Source organism: Chelonia mydas, chromosome 23 (genome assembly GCF_015237465.2).
Source record: "Chelonia mydas isolate rCheMyd1 chromosome 23, rCheMyd1.pri.v2, whole genome shotgun sequence".
In the NCBI taxonomy this organism is placed as follows: Eukaryota; Metazoa; Chordata; order Testudines; family Cheloniidae; genus Chelonia; species Chelonia mydas.
This window is the reverse complement of record NC_051263.2, coordinates 5,063,526-5,084,089: the sequence shown is the minus strand read 5'-3', so window position 1 is coordinate 5,084,089 and position 20,564 is coordinate 5,063,526. Positions and strand designations below refer to the sequence as shown.

At 61.3% G+C, this 20,564-nt stretch overlaps 1 protein-coding gene across 1 annotated transcript; it reads right to left on the bottom strand.

Annotated features, from left to right (window-relative positions):
• Positions 1 to 6,496: 6,496 nt before the first annotated feature.
• On the bottom strand, positions 6,497 to 11,788 carry GNG8 (G protein subunit gamma 8). Its single transcript, XM_007069053.4, has 3 exons — positions 11,714 to 11,788; positions 7,552 to 7,658; positions 6,497 to 6,858 (listed from the first exon to the last, which is right to left on the bottom strand). The coding sequence occupies exons 2-3, from the start codon at positions 7,633 to 7,635 to the stop codon at positions 6,730 to 6,732; spliced, it is 213 nt and encodes a 70-aa protein (XP_007069115.1). The 5' UTR covers positions 7,636 to 7,658; positions 11,714 to 11,788; the 3' UTR covers positions 6,497 to 6,729.
• Between the last annotated feature and the right edge of the window lie 8,776 nt (positions 11,789 to 20,564).

Sequence of the window (20,564 nt, the reverse complement as noted above, 5' to 3'; positions counted from 1 at the left end):
GGGCTCAGCTGGGTCTCTCTGGTCTCTTCCCATGCCCATGAATGTACATGGCCAGGGGTAGCCGGGCTGCGAGGGAGCAGTAGGGAGGGCAGTCACAGGAGGGACCTGTTTACTCTTCCTCTTAGGGGAAAGGTATTCGCGCTGAGGCTGGCTAGTAAAGCAGTCACGGTGCTTTATGGGCTGGCTCTGTGCAGGGACTCTGCGAAGAACAAGAAACAGGGACAGGGGAACGGAGCCAGGAACCTGGGGTGGGGGGGGAGCCTAGCAAAAGTCATGGTGGGAGCTCCGGCACTTGGGGGGGCAGGAGCAGGCATGGGGAGGAAGCTCAGACTCACTGGGGGGAACCCAGCCTCGGGAGTCACTTGGGGGGGCCAGCCCAGAGTCAGTTTGGCCCCTTTTCCTGCCACTGAGTGACGGGGCAGCTGCCCTGGCCTTTTCCCTCACGGAGGGAGCAGAGCTGGTCTCCAAGGGGGGCCAGGGGGTTGGTTTCGGGGGTGGGACAGACATTCCCCATGCTTTCAGCGCTGGGATTTCCTCGTGCCGTAACTCTCCCAGCAGAGAGAGTGCCCCAATCCGGGTGTCGCAGTGTCCAGTCCCTGCCTCCACCTCGCAAAGGAACACAATAAACCACCAGGCCCCAGCTCCTGCCTGCCCTGACCCGCCTCCCCCACCCACACACCCTACTGAGCACAGCCCCCAACCCAGGGCAACAGAGGTGCTATTATGGGCATTACGATAGCACCCGGAGGCCCCTCCACACCAGGCACTCACAGGCACAGAGTGAGAGACAGCCCCTGCCAGAGCACAGTCGAGATATGCAATGGGTGGGAGGGAAACTGAGGCAGGGAGTGGGCAGTGACTTGCCCGTAGAGGCTGATAAACCTGGGACCAGAAGCTGGGTCTGCTGAGCCTTAACCGCGGGGTGATGCTTCCCCTCCAGCTGGGGGGTGGCGGGGGGCAGAGATTCACTTCCATTCCTGGGGCAGCTTCCGGCTTTCTCTGGGTGGCTCCCAGCCAAGCTCTCGCCAGGGCCAACGGGGCTTAGCTGGCAATGACCAGCGGGAGCAGGCAGCAGTGCATTGGGGGCAATGGGTGCTGTGTGGTCCCGCTCCCCCAGCCAGGCCAGCCATCACCCGGCCCCCCACCGCCAGTTGCACTGAAGAGCACTCGCCCGGATGACCACTAGGTGGTGGGCTGGCACCGGGAATCCCAGCAAGGGACTCGTGCCTCCAGAGGCGTCTGCTGGGGAAGGGGCTTCGACCCTCCTGCTGGGAAAGCGGGTGGGGGCTGTGTCTGGCCAGGCTGTCCCGGACTCACAGGTCATGCCCACTCTTGGCCCTGTACGGTCCCTCGGGGGAACCCCCTTCAGTGCGACACCCCTTCTCGGGGGTCCACTCTCTCTCGGGGGTTAAGCCCCTCCTGGAAGCGCACCTCTCTGAGCCTCAGCACGCCGGTCTCTCGCCATGGGCCCCCTCAGGGAGTCCACTCGCTCTGGACCCCCGGGGCCTCCACGCCCAGAGGGATTAATGCCCCCCCGATCTCTAGCCCACAGCGACTCTCAGCCAGCGTAACACAGGAGGGTTTATTGGGCGTCTGAACCCAGCACAGGAAACTCTCAGGGATCCTCAGGCCTGGCCTCGCTCAGCACCTCACATCCTAGTCTCCCCTGCATCCAGGTGGGCTCTGCCTGCTCTCTCCCTCCAGCCTCGAACCCCTGACTTCCGGCCCCGCCTTTCCAACTGGGCATCCGATATCACCTCCCGCAAGCCACGCCTCTGTCCATTGTCTTCTGTCCAGGTAAACAGGGTCACCTGGGCCTCCTCCCCTCTCAGCCGTCCTTTGTTCCCCACTGGCTGGAACCGACTGGTCACAGCCCCCGGGGTCCTCTCTCCGCAGCCCATTGTCCTCCCGCTGGCCAGAACCGGCTGAACTGAGCGGGGTCACTTGGCCAGTGACATGGGGAAGTTCAGGGCCCCGGCCCCGTGATAAAGCATCGGCTATAACACTGGCACTTCCCCTCACGGGGACCACCTCCATGTCACAACCCTGGAGGAGCGGGCCCCACCGCAGGAGCTTGGCATTAGCCCCTTCCGTTTGGTCAGCCACGTCAGGGGCGAATGCTCAGCGTACACAGGGAAGTGCCGCCCAAATAGATACGGCTGCAGCTTTTTAAGGGCCCACACCATGGCGAGGCGTTCCTTCTCCATGGCGGCATAGTGCCGGGGCAGCAGCTTCTTGCTCAGGTAAGCAATGGGGTGTCTCTCCCCTTTAGTATCAGTTTGCATCAGCACCGCACCCAGCCCCATGTCTGAGGCGTCGGTTAACACCAGGAAGGGTTTGTTAAAATCCGGGTTTACCAGCACTGGGCTTTGGATAAGTGTCCCCTTCAGCGCACAGAGAGCCCTCTGGCACTGCTCGGTCCAGACCACCTTGTCCTGCTTTCCCTTCCTACAAAGCTCCTTGAGGGGAGCTGCCAGGGAGCTAAAGTGGGGCACAAACCTCCGGAAGTACCCTGCCATCCCAGTGAAAGCCTGGACCTGCTTCTTAGTCTGGGGAGCGGGCCAGTCCTTGATTGCCTCCACTTTGGTCAGCTCCGGCTTCAGGTGGCCGTTCCCCACCTTGTGGCCCAGGTAGGACACCTCTGCCATCCCCACCTTGCACTTTCCAGCTTTTATAGTCAGTCCTGTATCCTGCAGGTGACCCAGCCCCCTCTTCACCTGGGACACATGGTCCTCCCAGATCTCACTAAAGACATAGATATCACCAATGTACGCCAGAGCACAGGCCTCCATCCCCCTTAGTAACTGGTCCACCAGGCGCTGGAAGGTGGCAGGTGCCCCCTTGAGGCCAAAAGGCAGGACCAGGAACTCGAAGATCCCTATTGGGGTGGTGAAGGCAGACTTCGCCCTGGCCTCCAGGTCCAAAGGCACCTGCCAGTAGCCTTTGGTGAGATCCATGGTAGTGAGGTACCAGGCGCCCCCCAACTTATCTAGGATCTCATCAGTCCTAGGCATGGGGTAGGCATTGGACACAAAGATAGCATTGAGCTTCCGATATTCCACACAGAACCGGATCGACCCATCCTTCTTGGGGACTAGCACCACGGGAGAGGCCCAGGGGCTGGAGGACGGCTGGATCATCCCTAAAGCCAGCATGTCTCCAACCTCTCCCGTCAAGTTATGGGCTGTTTTCCCAGTGACCCTGAATGGGGAACAGCTGATGGGAGGGTTGGCTCCCATCTCCACCCGGTGAACAGCCAGGTTAGTGAGCCCAGGCCGGTCGGAGAACAGTTGCCGGTATGAACGCAGCACCTCTCTGATCTCAGCCTGCTGGGCAGGGGTTAGCTGGTCTGAGAGGGGAATTGATTCCAGCGAGGGGTCAGCCCCAGCCTCAGGGCGGAGTCCCATCCCCTCCCTTCTCCTCCCACTGCCCACACACAGCCAGCACCAAGTCCTCCCTGTCCCAGTCGACATGGCGCACCACTGGCTGTGTGCCCAGTTGGGCAGTTCCACGACATAGTTCACCTCGTTTACCTGTCTGATGACCTTGACCGTCCCAGGCAGCTTGCAGCTTGTTCCTCCTCACGGGGATGGGAAGCATCACCTGGTCCCCAGTAGCACACGTGCCGAGCAGTTGTGCCAGACCTTCTGCTTCCTTTGTGCCCTGGCTAGGTTTCCCCTGGCCAAGCCCATGAGCTCTGCGAGCTTCTCCCGGAAGGTCAGGACATACTCCACCACTGATTCTCCATCGGGAGAGGCCTTCTCCTCCCACTCTTCCCTCATCAAGTCCAGGGGTCCCCTCACTCTCCTCCCACACAGCAACTTGAAAGGGGAAAACCCTGTGGATTCCTGGGGCACGTCTCTGTATGCAAACAGCAGGTGGATAAATAGTTGTCCCAGTCCTGCGGTTACTGGTCCATAAATGTTTTCAGCATCATCTTTAGGGTCCCATTGAACCTGTCCACCAGCCCGTTGGACTGAGGGTGATACACCGAGGCCTAGGTGTGCCGGACCCCACACTTCTCCCACAAGCACTGGAGCAGGGCCAACATGTAGATGGACCCCTGGTCTGTAAGGACCTCCTTGGGGAACCCCACTCTGCTGAAAATGGTCAGCACCGCGTCTGCCACAGTGTCTGCCTCGACCAAGGACAAGGCCACCGCCTCGGGGTAGCATGTAGCAAAATCCACCACCACCAGGATGTATTTCTTCCCCGACCGGGTTGCCCTGCTGAGGGGCCCCACTATGTCCACAGCCACCTTCTTGAAAGGCTCCTCTATGATGGGCAAAGGTCTCAGGGGTGCTTTACACTTATCCTGGGCCTTCCCCCGCCCCCCCAGCCCCCGCTTCTGGCAGGAGTCACAGGACCTGCAATGCTGCTGGACGGCGTCAAAGACCCTGGGCCAGGAAAAGATCTGCAGCAGCCTTTGCCTGGTGCCGGGTGCCCTGATGCCCTGAAAGGGGGATATCGTGGGCCAAATACAACTGTCTGTGGCGGTACCTCTGGGGAACCACCAACTTTCTCCTGGCCTTCCAAGGTTCGGTTTGCCCCGAATCAGCCCATCCCCAGTACAGGAATCCCTTCTCCCACAGGAATCTCTCCTGGCGGTCCTCCCCCTGGGATCCGGCACCGCTGTGGCCAGGAAGGGCCCTCAGCTTCTCCAAGGAGGGATCCTCCTGCAGCTCCGTCTGGAATTCAGCTGCTGGGTTTGAGGATACAGCCCTGGATGGCAGTGCCTCAGTTTCCCCACCTTGGGACGGAGGCTCCGTCCCAGCCCTGTCAAGCCCTACCCTCGGTGCTTCGGTTGCCCCACTTCGGGAGGTCCCACGTCCCCCGCTGGCTCTGGCTCTGGCTCCGGGTAAGGACCAGGGCGCTCTGAGTGCCATCCGGCCAGTCCTCCAAGTCATTACCCATCAGCACCTCAGTAGGCAGGTGATCGTGCACCCCGACCTCTTTGGGTCCCTCCTTAGCCCCCCATTTCAGGGGTATCTTCACTACAGGTGGGTGTGGCCCCAGCCTGGGCCCCCTTATCCCTGTCCCAGTTCCCCTCCCCCCTCAGAGACATGGCCCTGCTCCTGGCCCCAGCAGGGAGGGGGCCACGGAGAGAGGTAAGGGCGCTGGCTTTCAGCACCCCCACTATTAAAAGTGTTCCAACGCCACTGTGTGCATGTATCTGGAGGTACGAGCGTGCATCAAAGCATGTGTGTGTGTGCGTGTGTGTGCATCCATGTTCGTGTGTGTGCGCACGCGCGGGTGCATCCATGCATGCGTCTGTGTGTGTGTGTGTGCATCCATGTTCGTGTGTGTGCGCGCGCGTGGGTGCATCCATGCGTGCGTGCGTGTGCATCCATGTTCGTGTGTGTGCGCGCACAGGTGCATCCATGCATGTGTGTGTGTGTGTGTGTGCATCCATGTTCGTGTGTGTGCGCGCATGGGTGCATCAAAGCATGCGTGTGTGTGCGTGTGCGTGCATCCATGTTCGTGTGTGTGTGTGCGCACGCGGGTGCATCCATGCATGTGTGTGTGTGCGTGGACGTTGTGCAAGCGTGTGGACGTGTGTAACACCTCCCGGGGCAGCCGGCGGCTCCTGCCCCTGCTGTGTGGCAGGCACATTAACCCAGAGTCGCTCTGACTCGTGTCCTGCCCACGGGGCTGAGCCAGTGAACTCCAGTCTCTTCCCACAGCCCTGGATGTCACCCTGTTATAAGAGGGGAGGGGCAGCATGGGGGACTCTGGTCCCCCACTTCGCTGGGATAGGGGGGCATTTAGAGTTCAGGGAGATCCTATCCCTTCCCCCCCCAAGCAGCCAGCTCCCCCCCCCTCCCCTGTTCATAGACACATGGCACCCCTAGGCCTCACAGCCACAACACCCGCTTGCCCAGCGGGGACAGAGCACCTCCGTGGGGGCCTGGGCGATGGGCACACAGCCTCATCTCCCCCCATTGCGGGCCACGGTGCCACAGAGCCTGCTACACAGGAGGGGGCCAAGTCCCTGAATGTCTGTCAGCCACCCCTGGGCATCCCCTATCCCCCCGGGAGACGGGCCCTGGGGGCTTCGTGACTGGGTGGGGAACAGCAGGGGGGAGACTCGGTGGGGACAGGGTCTGGGGTCTCAGTATCTGGGTGGGGGTAGTGGGGAGGAGATGGAATCTGGGGCAGCGGAGGGGATGGGCTCAGTGACCAGACAGGAGCAGCAGGGCGAGGAAAGCTAGAACCAGGGGTCCCATTTGGGGAGGGGGACAAGGCCTGTGGGCTGAGTGACCAGGTGGTGGCTGTAGGGTGGGGACGGGACCTGGGGGCCCAGGGACCAGGCGGGGCAGTGGGAGGGACAGGACCTGGGGGCTCAGTGACCCGGTGGGAGCAGCACGGGGGGACAGGACCTGGGGATGTGGGGGGACAGGGGCTGGGGGACGCAATGACCAGGCAGGGGCAGAGGGAGAGTAACTTAGCAGTGTGTTTATTGATCTTGGAAACAGCAGCCAAGGGGTGAATCCACAGAGATAATGTTCACTGGTGGGGGGGGGGGAGAAAGGAGGACAGGTGAAGCAGACGCCCCAGGTCAGTCAGGGTGTGCAGCCCACACCCCATGCTCTGTCCCCCAGTGCCCACCCACCTCCCCGCCGGTCTCTGACCCACTCTCCGCTCCCCTATGCTAAAGCCAGCGGTGCCGCTCTGGAGCTGCAGCCCCCCGGGGGGGGAGACGGGGGGCTGAGTCGCTGGCTGCAGGGCTCAAAGCACGATGCAGAAGAGCCGCTTTTCGCGGAAGGGGTTCTCCGAGGAGGGCACCGGGGTCACCAGCGGGTCCTCTTTGGCGTGCGCCTCGCAATAGGCCAGCAAATCCGCCGCCGCCTTTGACACCTGCCTCGGGGAGGAAAGGGTTAAACACGCCCACCGGAGCCCAGGGAGAGCCCCGTCTGCTGGCCATAGAGCCACTGGGCGATCTCCCAGCCAGCGCTCCCCCCACAGCCAGCTCCTGCCCCGCTGCCCACAGCGCCCCCTGCTGGGAGAGGCTGGGCCTGGAATAGCCAGGAGCTCCCCCCACAGCCAGCTCCTGCCCCGCTGCCCACAGCGCCCCCTGCTGGGAGAGGCTGGGACTGGAATAGCCAGGAGCTCCCCCCACAGCCAGCTCCTGCCCGGCTCCCCACAGCGCCCCCTGCTGGGAGAGGCTGGGACTGGAATAGCCAGGAGCTCCCCCCACAGCCAGCTCCTGCCCCACTCCCCACAGCGCCCCCTGCTGGGAGAGGCTGGGACTGGAGTAACCGGGAACTCCCCCCAGAGCCAGCGCCCCTGCCCTGCTCCCCACAGCGCCCCCTTCTGGGAGAGGCTGGGACTGGAGTAATCGGGAGCTCCCCACGCATCCAGCTCCTGCCCCGCTCCCCACAGCGCCCCCTGCTGGGAGTGGCCAGGACTGGAGTAACCGGGAGCTCCCCCCACAGCCAGCATGCAGCGAGGATGGCATTAGGGGTGGGGCTTCCACAGCAGTGGAGACAGTGGCACGGGGGCGGGGCTTGCACGCCCATGTGAGGAGGCGGCGGTGGAGGAGAGTCACACCTTCATGCGGTCAATGTTCACCTCCAGCTTGAGCTGCTCCACCGTCTTGCGGGCCTCGGCGATCTTGGCCATGTTGTTGGACATGGTTCCCCAGCCAGGCGCTTGCCCTGCAGGGAGCAGGCGGAGAGGGGCGAGCGGAGCCGGGGGAGTAAGGGGAAGGTGGGGGGGGTAGAGAGAGCTGATGTAACTCGTCACGGGCTGCTGTCCCCATTGGGACACAACTCCCCGAGCCCCAGACCCACGCCCGCCCCTCGCACGCTCCCTGCTCCCTTGTCTATAGGGGGCGCCAGCTCTGCTCCAGCCCCAGGGCAGTGGGGACTGGCTGGCTCAGGGGGGCGGGCAATGGGATATGGGGCCCTTCCCCTCCAGGTGCTGGCTCCAGTACAGCTCCTGGTCAGCAGTGACAAAATCATCCCCGCTGAGTGGCTCATATGTGAGGCGTTGACGGGGGTCTCAGTCGGAATGGGTGGCAGAGGAAGAGATGCCGGGCCGAGGGCCCGTCCCTCTAGGGCAGGGCCACATTGGCAAGGGAGGAGCATATGCAGGGGAAGGGACGGCTCAGTGGTTTGAGCATTGGCCTGCTAAACGCAGGGTTGTGAGTTCAATCCTTGAGGGGGTCATTTAGGGTTCTGGGGCAAAATTTGGGGAATTGGTCCTGCTTTGCACAGATGATCTCCTGAGGTTCCTTCCAACCCTGAGATTCTATGATATGTGTGTGGCGTGCATAGTATGTATATGTTTGCGGGCATGTATAGGGGTGTGTGTGTGTGTATATATACGTAGAGGCAGTCCTATCTGTTATTGGCCCGACGTCTGTTGGTGGAAGATTCACGCTTTTGAGCTGCATGAGAGTTCCTCTTCCCGTCTGGGGAAGGAAGCAGAGTACACGTATGTGCATGCGTGTATGTTTGCGTGTGCCTATGAGCTCACCCTGCCCCCCCCCCCCGCAACCCTGAGCTCTCTGCTCCATCCATGCCTCCCCCCAGCACAGAGCTAAACTTTAAAGGCAGCTCAGTGGAGCTGCTGGGCCGGGGGGGGCTGCAGATGAAGGGGACTGGAGGCTGGCTGTGCTGGGGACCACGGGGAACCCACCGCCTCAGACTTGATCCAAGAAAGGGAAATTAGCCACACTCCAGGAAGAGGGGGAGGCGTATCGGAGGGAGGGCTGGCTAATTAGGGCCTTGCAGCAGCTTCCCCCCCTACTCCAGCCCTGCCTGCAGGCGGTCCCTGATCAGCTATGCTCAAAGCAGCCGGCTAATTGCTCAGCCAGGTGCAGGGAAATGTCACCTGTTCCAGGGCTGGCACAGGGAAGGCCAGCGCTTAAGTGGCACAGCAGGGGGCACTGCATGGCTAGAAGCCCGGGGAAGGGCCTTTAAAGGGACAGTGCCTGCAGTCTTTACCCAACCCACCCTGAGCTGTGCGGGGGCCAGGGGTGGAGGGAGGCCTGAAATACTGCGAATCTTGGAGGCTCTATGTCGTGAGCCAGTCTGTAAAATCCCATGAAGGTGGCTCCGGCAGGGAAGGTCCCACTGATCAGGGTTAGGAATATTGGGGTGACAGAGTCTCTGTCAGGAACGGGGGCCCACCAGAACCCCTCGAGGCAGAGGCAGTTGTTAAAATATTGGGGAAAGGGGTGACTGGGAAGTTAATGAAATGCAGAGAAGTTTTTCTGGGGGGATCGGTTAGAGTTTGAGGGTGATGGTTCAAGTCAAATCCGCTTGCTTTGTGCTGTTCTAAAGACCACCCATTCCCCACCCCGAGCCAGTAACGCTGGGGGAGCTGGCTGGGCCTCTCATTTGCCCGGCTTCATGAGCCTGCAGGGTGGGTGCCGTTTGTAAGCTAGGAAGGCCACCTGCACATGAAACATCAGAGCTAAAGGTATATGTGTTGCTGGTGTGCACTGGCGTGCGGACGTGCATCCACATGCAAGTTCGTGCCAGGGCGTGTGTTAGTGCACGAATGCCTGCATGCTTATGTCTGAATGGGTGGGTGTGCCCGAGCGCAGGTTCTTACGGACATGTGTGCCTGTGGGGATGCAGGCATGGGAGTGCATGAGTGTGCACATGGGAGTGCAAGGACTTGCACACATATGTATGTGTGCAAGGGCATGTGAGGACAAGGGCTTATGGGCATGCACCTGCGTGGACAAGGCCATGGGGAGGGGATGTGTGTGCTAAAGTGTGCGCATGAGAGTGCAAAGACTTGCACGTGTGTGCACGAGTGTGCGTGTGCATGTGGGGGGGTTGCACACGGTGAGCGTGCATGGGTGGACACATACAGACACGTTCCCCCGCGGAGATGTCCCAAGTGCCAGGCTCTCCCCAGCTTTGCAGCTGCTGGTGGGGGAGATGCTGGTCCCTGATCTCTGCTCTCAGCAGGTAAATAACAGAGGGGCTGGGCCTTGGCTGCTCTGTTTTTCAATTCCAGATCTGTCCCCCCATGCAGGGACCTGGAATCTGACCCCTATCAGTCGCTGGAGGCACAAACACCTCCTTCCTTCCAGATCTGCACATCCAGCTGGACTCATACCCTCTCTGGCAGGGTCACCAGCCACAGAGCTCCTGCCCGGGAAGCCAAGCCAATACATGGCACAGCTGGCTCTGCACTGCCACCTGTAGGGACTCTGGCATGTATGTGGTGGGGGGCAGAGGTGGGGCAGGAAAGAGAGGGCTTGGGGGGGTTATTACAAAGCAAATCTCCTGCATGCCTTGGACCAGCGTGGTGAGTTGAGCTAGGTGGAATGCATGTCCCGCCCTGCCTCAGGAGAGTCCGGAGTTGGGTCTGGTTCTGGTGCTGACCCAAATGGATCGGAAGCTGCTGAGCCTGCAAAACCCATCTGGGAATCTCACTCCGTTTTAGGGTCTGCAGTATAGATCCGGACCTGCTTATAACTCACCTTCACCAGTGATTTGGTTTATTCAGCGGCAGCTCTTGGGAACAAAGGTGAGCTGGGGATAAAGAGTTTTCAGAACTTCTGGGGATAGACCTATTTATCTATCTATCTATCCATCTATCTATCTATCTATCCCCATTCACTCCCTCTATCTATCTATCCATCTATCTATCCCCATTCACCCCCTCTATCTATCCATCTATCTATCTATCCCCATTCAACCCCTCTATCTATCTATCTATCTATCTATCTAATCTATCCCCATATACCCCATCATCTATCTATCTATCTATCTATCCCCATTCACCCCCTCTGTCTGTCTATCTATCTATCTATCTATCTCCATTCACCCCCTCTATCTATCTATCCATCTATCTATCTAATCTATCCCCATACACCCCATCTATCTATCTATCTATCTATCTATCTATCTATCTATCTATCTATCTATCTATCTATCTATCTATCTATTCTTCTTACATCAGTGCTCATCTCTGTTACATCTGGGCAAGATTGCTCGGTTCCAAGAATGAGATGTGGGCATGGAGGTTCATACTTTCCCACCCCAGTCTGGCCCCTGTCACTGGAGGAGTGCAAGAGAATGAGTAGGTGTCACCAGAGGGAGGGGTGGTCTAGAGATTTGGTGAGGGACCTGGGCATCAGGACTCCTGGGTTCTAGCCCCAGCTCTGGGAGCAGAATGGAGTCTAGGGGCCAGAGCAGGGGGGCCTGGGAGCCAGAGCACCTGGTGTTAGTCCTGGCTTACTGGGGGACCCTGGGCAAACCCCTTTCTGCCCCTGAGCCCCCCTCTGTGAAACAGGGCTAGGGAGCCTGACCCCATGTTGGGAAGGAAGCAGTTAGTTTTGCTTGGCAAAGGCTCTGAGACCCTTGGAGCAGAGGACGGAGAAAGACCAGATGCCCCCTTAGCTGTGATTGCACCCCAGCCTGCCAGCTGCCCCCTGAGGGCAGGGAGACCGGCCCCCGCTGGCACTGCACGGAGCAGTCTGGGGCATGGGGGAGCTTTAGCTGCTCCCCGGCCGATGGGGATCATGGCTGTCGGATGCTCCGGGGCCAGCTGGGTCCCAGGAGTTCCTAGGGGACAGCGGGGTTCACTACAGCGAACAGGGAGCCTTCTAGCTCGGTGCTAGCTGCCCAGAGGGGAGATCAGCACTCCCCATGTCAGAACCCCAGCCCAGGGCAGTTTAGGAAGGGGTGGGTCACTTTCGAGGGGACGCGGGGTGGAAGGGGGTGGGGGCTGAGCCAGCTCCTACCTGTTGGCAAAGTGTCCGGGTCTCTCGCTCTCTCTGGATGGAGTGAGCAGCGTCAGCTCCCCACACAGCAGCCTCTGGTGTGAAGCATCTCTGAGTGTCACCTCCCCCTGCCCCCCGGGGGGCGCTGGCTCAGCAGGGTGGCTCGCAGCAGCTGGCAGAGGCGGGGGGGAGGCAGGGCCAGCACCAGAGCCCTGTGATCACACACAGAAGGACAGACAGACGCACAGACTTGAGCACGCTTGTGGCTGGACAGAGAGGGAGACACGGAGGGATGGACACACAGACACATGCCAAGGAGCAAACAGATGCGCAGGCACATGGGCACAGCCGCGTGGCCAGACAGATGCACAGACCCAAGGGCAAAAGCCCTCCCCCAACCCCTTGATAGAGAGAGACACGTGGGCACAGACAGACAGCCATGGGGTGCGCACACGGACAGACAGATGGACACGCGCACACGGAAGGGTGGATGGACACACACACACACAACACTCACAAGTCAGGTGCATGCAGGAACCCCCCTCCAGGGTCGGACTGACACGCACTGGTGCAACGGGACTGCCAGGCACAGAAGCCTTCGTGCGCACACACACACACACACACACACACCGTGTGCACAAACACACCCCAGCTCCGTGCTCACACATACTCAGTTCGCAGGGCCTGTTCTCTGCCGCTCGTGCCATCATGTGGCCCAGTGCCAAGGGACGCCACATTCGGGCATGGAAGTGGCCCAGAGCCACCATTTGGGCATGGAAGTGCCCTCCCACGCTGCCTTCCCCACTGACCCACAGAGAAGGAGGCCCCAGGATTCTGGGGGTGCCTTTCTCTCTGTCACTGGGGATTGGCCTGTGCCCAGCTCCCCACTGGGGCGTTCCCAGCCCCAGAGCAAGGGGTCCACACGTTCCCTGGAGGGAATGGCTGACGGGCTGCAGCCCAAGCTGGCTGTGTGTAAGTGGGTGGCTAATGGGCTGCCCGTATCCCCTTCGCCCTCAGCAGGCCACCAGGCTCCAAGCCTTACCCAGACTCCTCTCGAGACATGGACCCTGGAAGGCTCCAGCCCCCAGGCAAAAGGGCACCCCGAGATTGGGGGGGGGCTACCCTGCAACTGCACTTGGACAAGACGATGGGGGAGCAACCAGACCTTTCCAGTCGCATTCCCTGTTACCCAGAATCCCCCAGGGCCCTGCCCAGCCCCTGCGCCCCATTCCCAGTTACCCAGAACCCCCCAGGGTCCTGCCCAGCCCCTGCGCCCCATTCCCAGTTACCCAGAATCCCCCAGGGCCCTGCTCGTCCCCAGCGCCCCATTCCCAGTTACCCAGAATCCCCCAGGGCCCTGCCCAGCTCCTGCTCCCCGATTTTCTGTTATGTGCAATGACTTTGCTTTGTCTCTCCCCGTCCCTGGGACCCCGAGGCCGGTCCTTTGCACTCTGTGCCGTCCTCCCCCCATGCAGCACTGGCATTACCCACATGGGGGCACCGAAGGACAGGGGATCCGTACAGCGCTTGGGATCATGCCACCGACCCCAGAGCTGGCAGACAGTGGGGTGCATGGGGGAGGGTGCCAGGGTCTCTCCAGCTAAAGGTTTCCTCCTCCCGCCCTCCCGCCCCATGGAGCTCACACCTGGAGAGGGCATGGGGTCCACGCAGGGCAAGAGGGCCTTAGACATGGGTACAGGCCCTGCTGGGCTCGAGGACGGTGCTGCTCAGCCCCGGAAGCCCTGGGATCTTCAGCATGAGCCAGAAGCTGGCCGGGCTGCAGGGGCTGCCCTCGTGTCTCACGAGAGCGTGCCGCGTGGCGCAATGGAGTACGGGCTGCAGGAGGGCGGGGGCTCAGAGCGCGTGTACCCCCGCGCGTCGGGCGGTGAGCGTGGCACGCGCAATGCTGGTGAGGCGGGACAGGAGCGAATCTCCGGGGGAGGCGGGAGATCGCGGCACGGGCCGGGCATGGCCGTGCGGGGAAGCCGCGCCCCCGCAGAGGGCTCTGATCTGGCTGGGGCACATGCCCCTTTGCCCTGGTGTCACGGGGAGAGGCGGGCGCTCTCGGCTCTGAGCACCAGCCCCGCTGCAGCCGCCATGGCAGCCATAAGGGCCTCAAGGGGCTAAAATTAGCCCCAGCAAATCCCAGCGGGGCCTCACGGATTCCAGAGGGGCGGGGGGGATGATGGAGGGATAGAAAGAGAGGGGACGGGGAAAGGTGGGGGGGAGAGAGAAAAGGAGGGGGCAAGGGGAAAGGGAGGAGGGAGAAGAGGTAGAGAGGGTGGGGGAGGGGAAAAGAGCAAGCGAGCATGAGTGCTGGAATCGGCTGGCCCCACACTCGAGGTGGGGGAGACAAGGCCATTAAAGGAGCTGAACGGCAGGGAGGGGGTCGCTGGGGGGGGGCAACAGAGAGAGACGTCTAGAATGATGGCACATGAGCTCCACGGGACCAGCCCGGTCCGTGGACCAGCTCCCATGTCCACACACACACACACACCCCTGCCCCACATCCACGTCCTCCTGGGACGGGACGGGGGAGTGGATTGCCTCCATCTAGCTCCTTTCTGACCCGACACGTTGCAGCCACTCAGACCGGGACTCAGTATTTAATTATTTGTTCTTTTTACTGTTTTCGGCCCCCGCTTCCTGCCAACGAGGCTTTATGTGGCCTTTGGAGCCCCACCAACCCTGGCGTCTTGGCTGCATCTCAGCCTGGGTGACACTGCCCTCCCTCTCCCCCATAGCCCACCCTGGAGACGGGATTCTCCTGGGCTTTCTGTCCGAAACAGTGTTTGGTTTTGCCATTAAAACGGCTGTCGCATCCCACCCCAGAGGTGGCTGCATTTCAGTGCCGAGGGAGGCATTGCTGTATAAACAGCTGCTGTGTTCCACCCCAGAGGCGGCTGCATCTCAGTGCTGGGGGAAGGATTTCTGTATAAACAACTGCTGCGTCCCACCCCAGAGGTGGCTGCATCTCAGTACCCGGCAAGGGGTACACCTGTGTGCCCTATCCCAGTGGTGGCTGCAATTCAGGGCTGGGTGAGGTGTCCCTGTATAAACAGCTGCCGTGCCCCACCCCAGAAGCAGCTGCATGTCTACGCTGTGTGACGCAACTCCTCTCTGTTTTTGTTTAATAGCCGTCTTCTCCTAACACTTCCTAGCAGCAGCTGAGGTAAAACCCAAATCCTCCTCCTCCACCAGCCCAGATCACTCGAAGCCGAAGGAGAATCCACACCAGCAGTGATGGGCCTTGACACGTACGGTGGCACATAGGCCTCGTGCTGTCTACGCCGGGGGTTAGGTTGGCTGCATCTCTCGGGGATGTGGATTCCAGTGCAGATCAACCCTAAGGAAGGGGATTCCAGGCACCGGTTCCTTGGTAAAGTCACTTCAGCCCCTCCTGCACCCTGGGACTGCCCAGCCGAGGATGCCCTGCCCCCCCTCCGGCGTTTGAACCCGGGGCCATCAGAGCTGCGGCTCTGTCCCCGGAGCGACAGGCCCGGCTGGCTGAGCCGCCTCGGGAAGCCATGGAGCGGTCGCTAGAAGGTGGTGCCAATCCACGCTCTCCTGGCGTGGGTAGTGCCAACCCCCGCAGCTGGGAGCGGAGAGCGGTGGGTAATTGTCAGGTGCAGAGCAGCGCATTGTGGGACGGGACCCGCCGCAACCCATGCGGCTTCCTATCCCTGTATGCATGGCTTGGCCAAGACTGAACTAAAGGCCCCATCCCTGTGGCGTGGACCCAATCTTGCCACCCCGCAGACACATTGTTGCAACATCTACCGGCTGAGTGTAGACGGGCCCTGCAGGGAGGCGGCTTTGCTTTTCCCCCCTCGAGTCCTCGGCCAGCCCTGGGAGTCCTTCGCACGGAGGGCTGGCGGGGAAGGAGCCGGCGGAAGGGTTAACATAATCCGCTCGTCCCTTCGCCCACTTCTCCAGAGGCAGGCGCTTGCAATATGGTCGCCATGGCGACGGCACCAGCCCGTTCCGATACCGGAAGAAGCGAGGGGTGGGAAAGCCGGGGTGTGGAATCGGTTCATTAAGATCTGGGCGATAGTGGAGGAGGAGGAATCGGGCACATTCCAGAGGGAAACGAGACAGAGAAAGGGCTCCTGCAAATTATCTCGCACGTTTCGACAGTGCCTGTCGCTCATGTCCTTTTAGGGAAATATTCACCCAGAGCTGAGATGCAGCCACCTCTGGGGTGAGGTGCAGCAGCTGTTTATACAAGGATCCTCCATCCAGCACTGAAATGCAGCTGCCTCTGGGGTGGGGGGTGCAGCAGCTGTTTATACAAGGAACCTTCACCCAGTGCTTAAATGCAGTTTCCTCTGGCATGGAGTACAGGGACTCTTTCTACAGGGATTGTTCACCCAGCACTGAGATGCAGTCACCTCTGGGGAGGGGGTGTGGCAGCTGTTTATACAGGGATCCTTTTCTTGGCACTGAGATGCAGCTGCCTCTGGAGTGAGCGTGACAGCTGTTCATACAAGAATTCTCTGCCCACCACTGAAATGCAGCTGCCTCTGGGGTGGGATGCATGGGCTCTCTTTATACAGGGAGTTTTTACCCAGCACTGAGATGCAGCCACCTCTGGAGTGGGCCTCAGCAGCTGTTTAGACAAGGAGTTCCCCCACCCAACCCCCCACCCAGTCCCCCAGACTTTCTCAGCAATGCTGATTTCTCGTCTGTCAGCCTGGTCCTAGTCACTGCAGGGGGGAGCCAGAGTGGATTCAGCCAGGTGGGATCTAGAGAGACCCTCCCCCCTGCCTCCAGATTAGCATCCAGTTCAGGGCAGGCAGCCCACCCCAGTGTCCTGCCCTAGCCTTCCCCTCTCCCCCCACCCATGGGTGAGTCTGAACCAACCTGGAACTCACGGGATGCCCCCAGGGCACAGGCATGAGGAGCCAGCCAGCTCCCAGCACTTGCCAATGCATCCCGTCATTCCCACCTTGGCTACTCACGCCTGCCCTGAGCCCGGGCACTGGTGCATTGTGGGAAAATCCTGTCCGCTTGCGTCTCCTCTGCCCAGGCTCTGGAGTGGCTTTCCCAGGGTGCACGGTTCCTGGGGGCATGGGGGAAGGGACGGGACCGGCCAGCTCAGAGTCGCCAGGTTGGAGGGTCTGACGGAACCACAGGGGCCCAGCAGCCTCCATAGAGAACCCCCTTTAGATTCCAGTCAGCTCAGTCCTGGCTGCAAAAGGCAAGTGGGGCGGGCAAGGGAGTGGGGGTGGGATGTAGGGGGATGGTGCTAGGGCCCACCCCCCCACAAAAAAAATCTATGAATCACCTTCAGACCTCCCAATAGCCCCTGTGATGGCCAGGCACTGCGGAGGAGAATCTCACTGCCCTGGGGTCCCCGGTTGGGTGCTGGCAGGGCACTGCTGTGGGGAAGCTCACAACGCTGGAGCCCCCAGCTGGGTGCTGGCCAAGTGCGGGGCCCCTCTGCTGCAGAACTGGCCCACTGGCCCAGAATTCCTAGTCCCCTCGGCCCAAACGCAGCCCAGCCCTTTGTCCCCTTAGATTGGGTTGCTTTAGCTCATCTCCCCAGCCTGGCTCACGGCCCCCAGGCCGGGCCAGTCTCCTGTTCACAGTGCGCGGCTGCCATCTAATTACCCCCTGCAGCCCCAGACTCATTAATCAGCCCCATGATGCTGCCTTAATTAATTGTCTCCTCCCCACTGTAATGTTGGCCAGTTGTTCTGTTCCAGAAAAGTTAGCCCCGTGACACCAAACCGATCAATTACCCCCACCCCAGGGTGCCAGGGGAACGAGGCCGTTCATCGCCCCCCATAGGGCACCAAGTGCCCAGCGAGCCAGCTGCCTCCTGCCACCATCCCGGCTTGTTGACCCTCCATTAGCAGGACTGTAGCTGCTCAGACCCAGCCCAATGGGCACCTATAAGGGGCCAGGGTAGAACGACTGGCAGGGGACCCAGCTTGGCTCATTGCCTGGGGGACATGCCCGTCTGAGGGGAGGCACCCCACTGTGGGTAAGGTAGTTTGTTAACTCTATGGTGCCTGAAGGCAGGAGCACAGCCGGCTTCAGCCGGCACTGCCCTGGAGAAGCTCACAGCACGGCAGCGATCGGAGTAGAAGCCAGTTCTCAGCAGTGGGCGATCCAGGCAGAGGGACGGGTGGGCACCTTGTGAGGGGCGTGGGGGGGGGGAGGGTTGAGCTCCATTCTCAGGCCCCTCTGTCCTGGAAACAGCCCCTTCAGACTCTCCCCCGCCCCACACACAGGGGGCCTCTCTGCTCAGTGTAGAGCTGACTCCCAACCCCTGGCGTAGGGAGCAGATCGGGGGTGTGGCCGGAGCACATTGCGCTGTGGCTATTCTCTGCCCCCCCCCCAAGACATAGGGGATGCACCCCTGACCGGGAACTGGGGAGAGCCCTGAATGTGAGGAACACAAAGAGAGTTAACCCTTCCCTTCCCCCAAAGCGTAGGGAGTTGGGACTCAGGCCAGCTGCCCACCATCAGCTCCATGTGCCAGGAGGGGTAGGAGCGAAGCAGGTGTGGGTGGACATGCCAGGGCCCCTTCCTGGGCCAGAGTAACCCCTTTCCCGGGGGAGCAGAGCTCAGCCCCGGTCCTGCAGTGATCCGGAGCTCGGGAGGGGGCAGGAGAAATGCGGGAGTCTGGCAACGCTCCGTCCCTGCCACCGCCTGCGAGGTATTTTTAGCGGCTCCGTGGGAAGGTGCTGTCTGACTCAGGCTTCATGTTCCCTGCAGTTTAGCAGCTCCCCAGTTGGGCCTGGCTCCTGCTGTAAGGAACCTCGCAGCACCATGTTCCCCAGCTGGCACCGCCCGGAGGAAGCTCGCAGCACCACGCTCCGCAGCTGGCACCTCGTGGAGGAAGCTCGCAGCTCCATGCTCCCCAATCGGCACTGCCCGGAGGAAGCTCGCAGCACTGCAGCCTCGCCGAGTGCCAATGCCCCTTGGGAGGCAAGTGGCGCTTTGCCAGCTCCAAGCTGTACTGTCCAGCCCCACTGCCCTGATGTCCCCCCACCCCCCGCCGGGACTCCCACCCCTGCTGCTGGGAGAACCCTGGATTGGCACAACAGACCCCCAGGGACCCGCACACCCAGATCTGGGCCTCTGCCGGGACAAAGGTCTGGTGTGGCTGCAGAAGGGGTGGGTCCTCTCCTCCCCGCCCCGAAAAGGATCTGCTCTGGGGATTATTTCGTGCAGTTCTTTTGCCCCACAGGGGGGGTCAGATGAGCCGGTCGCAATGGACCCTTCCGGTCTTGGGATCAAGGCACCTGGTGCCAAGGAATGGGGCACCAGCTGCCCGCACACCCAGATCTGGTACAGCCCCCCCCCCCCCCGTCCCGGGGCTGGCGAAGTGGCCCCATACCCGCTGGGAGTTGGGGGAGGCGATTGTGGGTCCCACAGGCCTGTCTCACCTCCGCCCGCCCCAGCCTGAAATGCGCACAGTCCCAGCGCCTGGTGGGTTTGGCTCGGGGCAGGCCATGAAAGGGGGCCACTGTCTCACATCTGGCAGGCATTAGACCCCAGCCACTTCAGTCAGCCAGAGCCGCCAGCCCCCTCCCCACGTCCCCCTCCGGCACAGCCTGGCCCCTCCCCAGGTCCCAGCGCACCCCCCACAACGTCCCCCACTGCCCAGCAGAGCCCAGCCCCGCACCAGAGCCCAACCCACCCTTCCCCATGGTCCAGGCTCCCCACCCTGCCAGATCCCAGCTCTACCCCCCCACCCACCCACCCAGCAAAGCCGAGCCCGCCCCCCCAACATCCCCCTCCTACACACCAGCCCCCTCCCACAGCCCAGCCCCCCACCCCGGCCAGAGCCAACCACTGCAAACCCCCCCCCCCCCCCGGCTCTTGGGGGAGCCCAACATATTCACATCCTGCCCCACAATAGCCCATTCCCCACCCCACAACCTCCAACCCTCCCCTCCATAACAGCCCTCCTCCCCCCACCCACTCCCCCTCTGCTTGGGTTTTAGTGTGATTTGCAGATGGTACAAATTAAAGGGTGTGGTCCCATCCCCCCCTCATTCCCTGGACCAATCCCCCCCGTTTCTACCCCAGGCTCCCCTAATGGGAGGCAGCCAGATGCTCCCTGCTTTTCTCCCCTCCCCGATGCAAGGAGATGGAGCACGCAGGGAGGGGGCAGGCAGAACCTGGCCTGCAGCACTGGTGTGAATGGGGGGAGGGAAAACCTTCTGCCCCATCGAGTGGGGGTGTCCCATTCCCACCCAGAGAGAGAGGCACGGGGAGGTGAACCCCTCATTTGTATCATGCACAAGGCAGGGTGGGAAAGGGAAGACACTTGGTAGCTCAGGTTTGGGGGTGCAGGGGCAGAGGGGTTTGGAGGCTCAAGTTTCGGGGTGCAGGGGCAGAGAGGCTCAGTGGCTCAGGTTTGGGGGTACAGAGCACAGCAACTTAGGCTTGGGATATGGGGGAGAGGGGTGCAGAGCACTGCCACTCAGGTTTGGGGGGGCAAGGGGGCATGGGACTTAGCAGGCCAGATTTGGAGGTGCAGAGAGCACAACAGCACAGGTGTCGGGGTGCAGGAGCAGGAGAAAAAGCACAACACCGCAGTGGGGGTGCAGAGAGCGCGGAAGCTCAGATTTTGGAGCGAGGAGACAGCAGCCTAGGCTGGGGGAGCAGAGACAATCTGCATAGGCGAGGTGGAGGGGGGCAGGGAGCAGAACTGGCTCCACACTTTGGCTTCCAAGCAGGGCTCGAGGAGGAGAATGTGCATGTTGTCCACAGCTCGTAATAATTCAGCTGAGCAAGGGCCGGGGGGAGGGGAGGGGGCCAAGCGCCGGCGTTCCTGGGGCTGAGGGAAAGAATTTGGAAGGCAGGAACGTTTTCCTGGCTGCTTCACACATCTGGTTTTCATAAGGGTCTC

Coding starts and splice junctions, on each gene's coding strand:
- GNG8 (XM_007069053.4), bottom strand. CDS start 7,635: ATGTCCAACAACATGGCCAAGATCGCCGAGGCCCGCAAGACGGTGGAG. Junction 6,859..7,551: donor TGAACATTGACCGCATGAAG/GTGTGACTCTCC, acceptor TCCCCGAGGCAG/GTGTCAAAGGCGGCGGCGGA.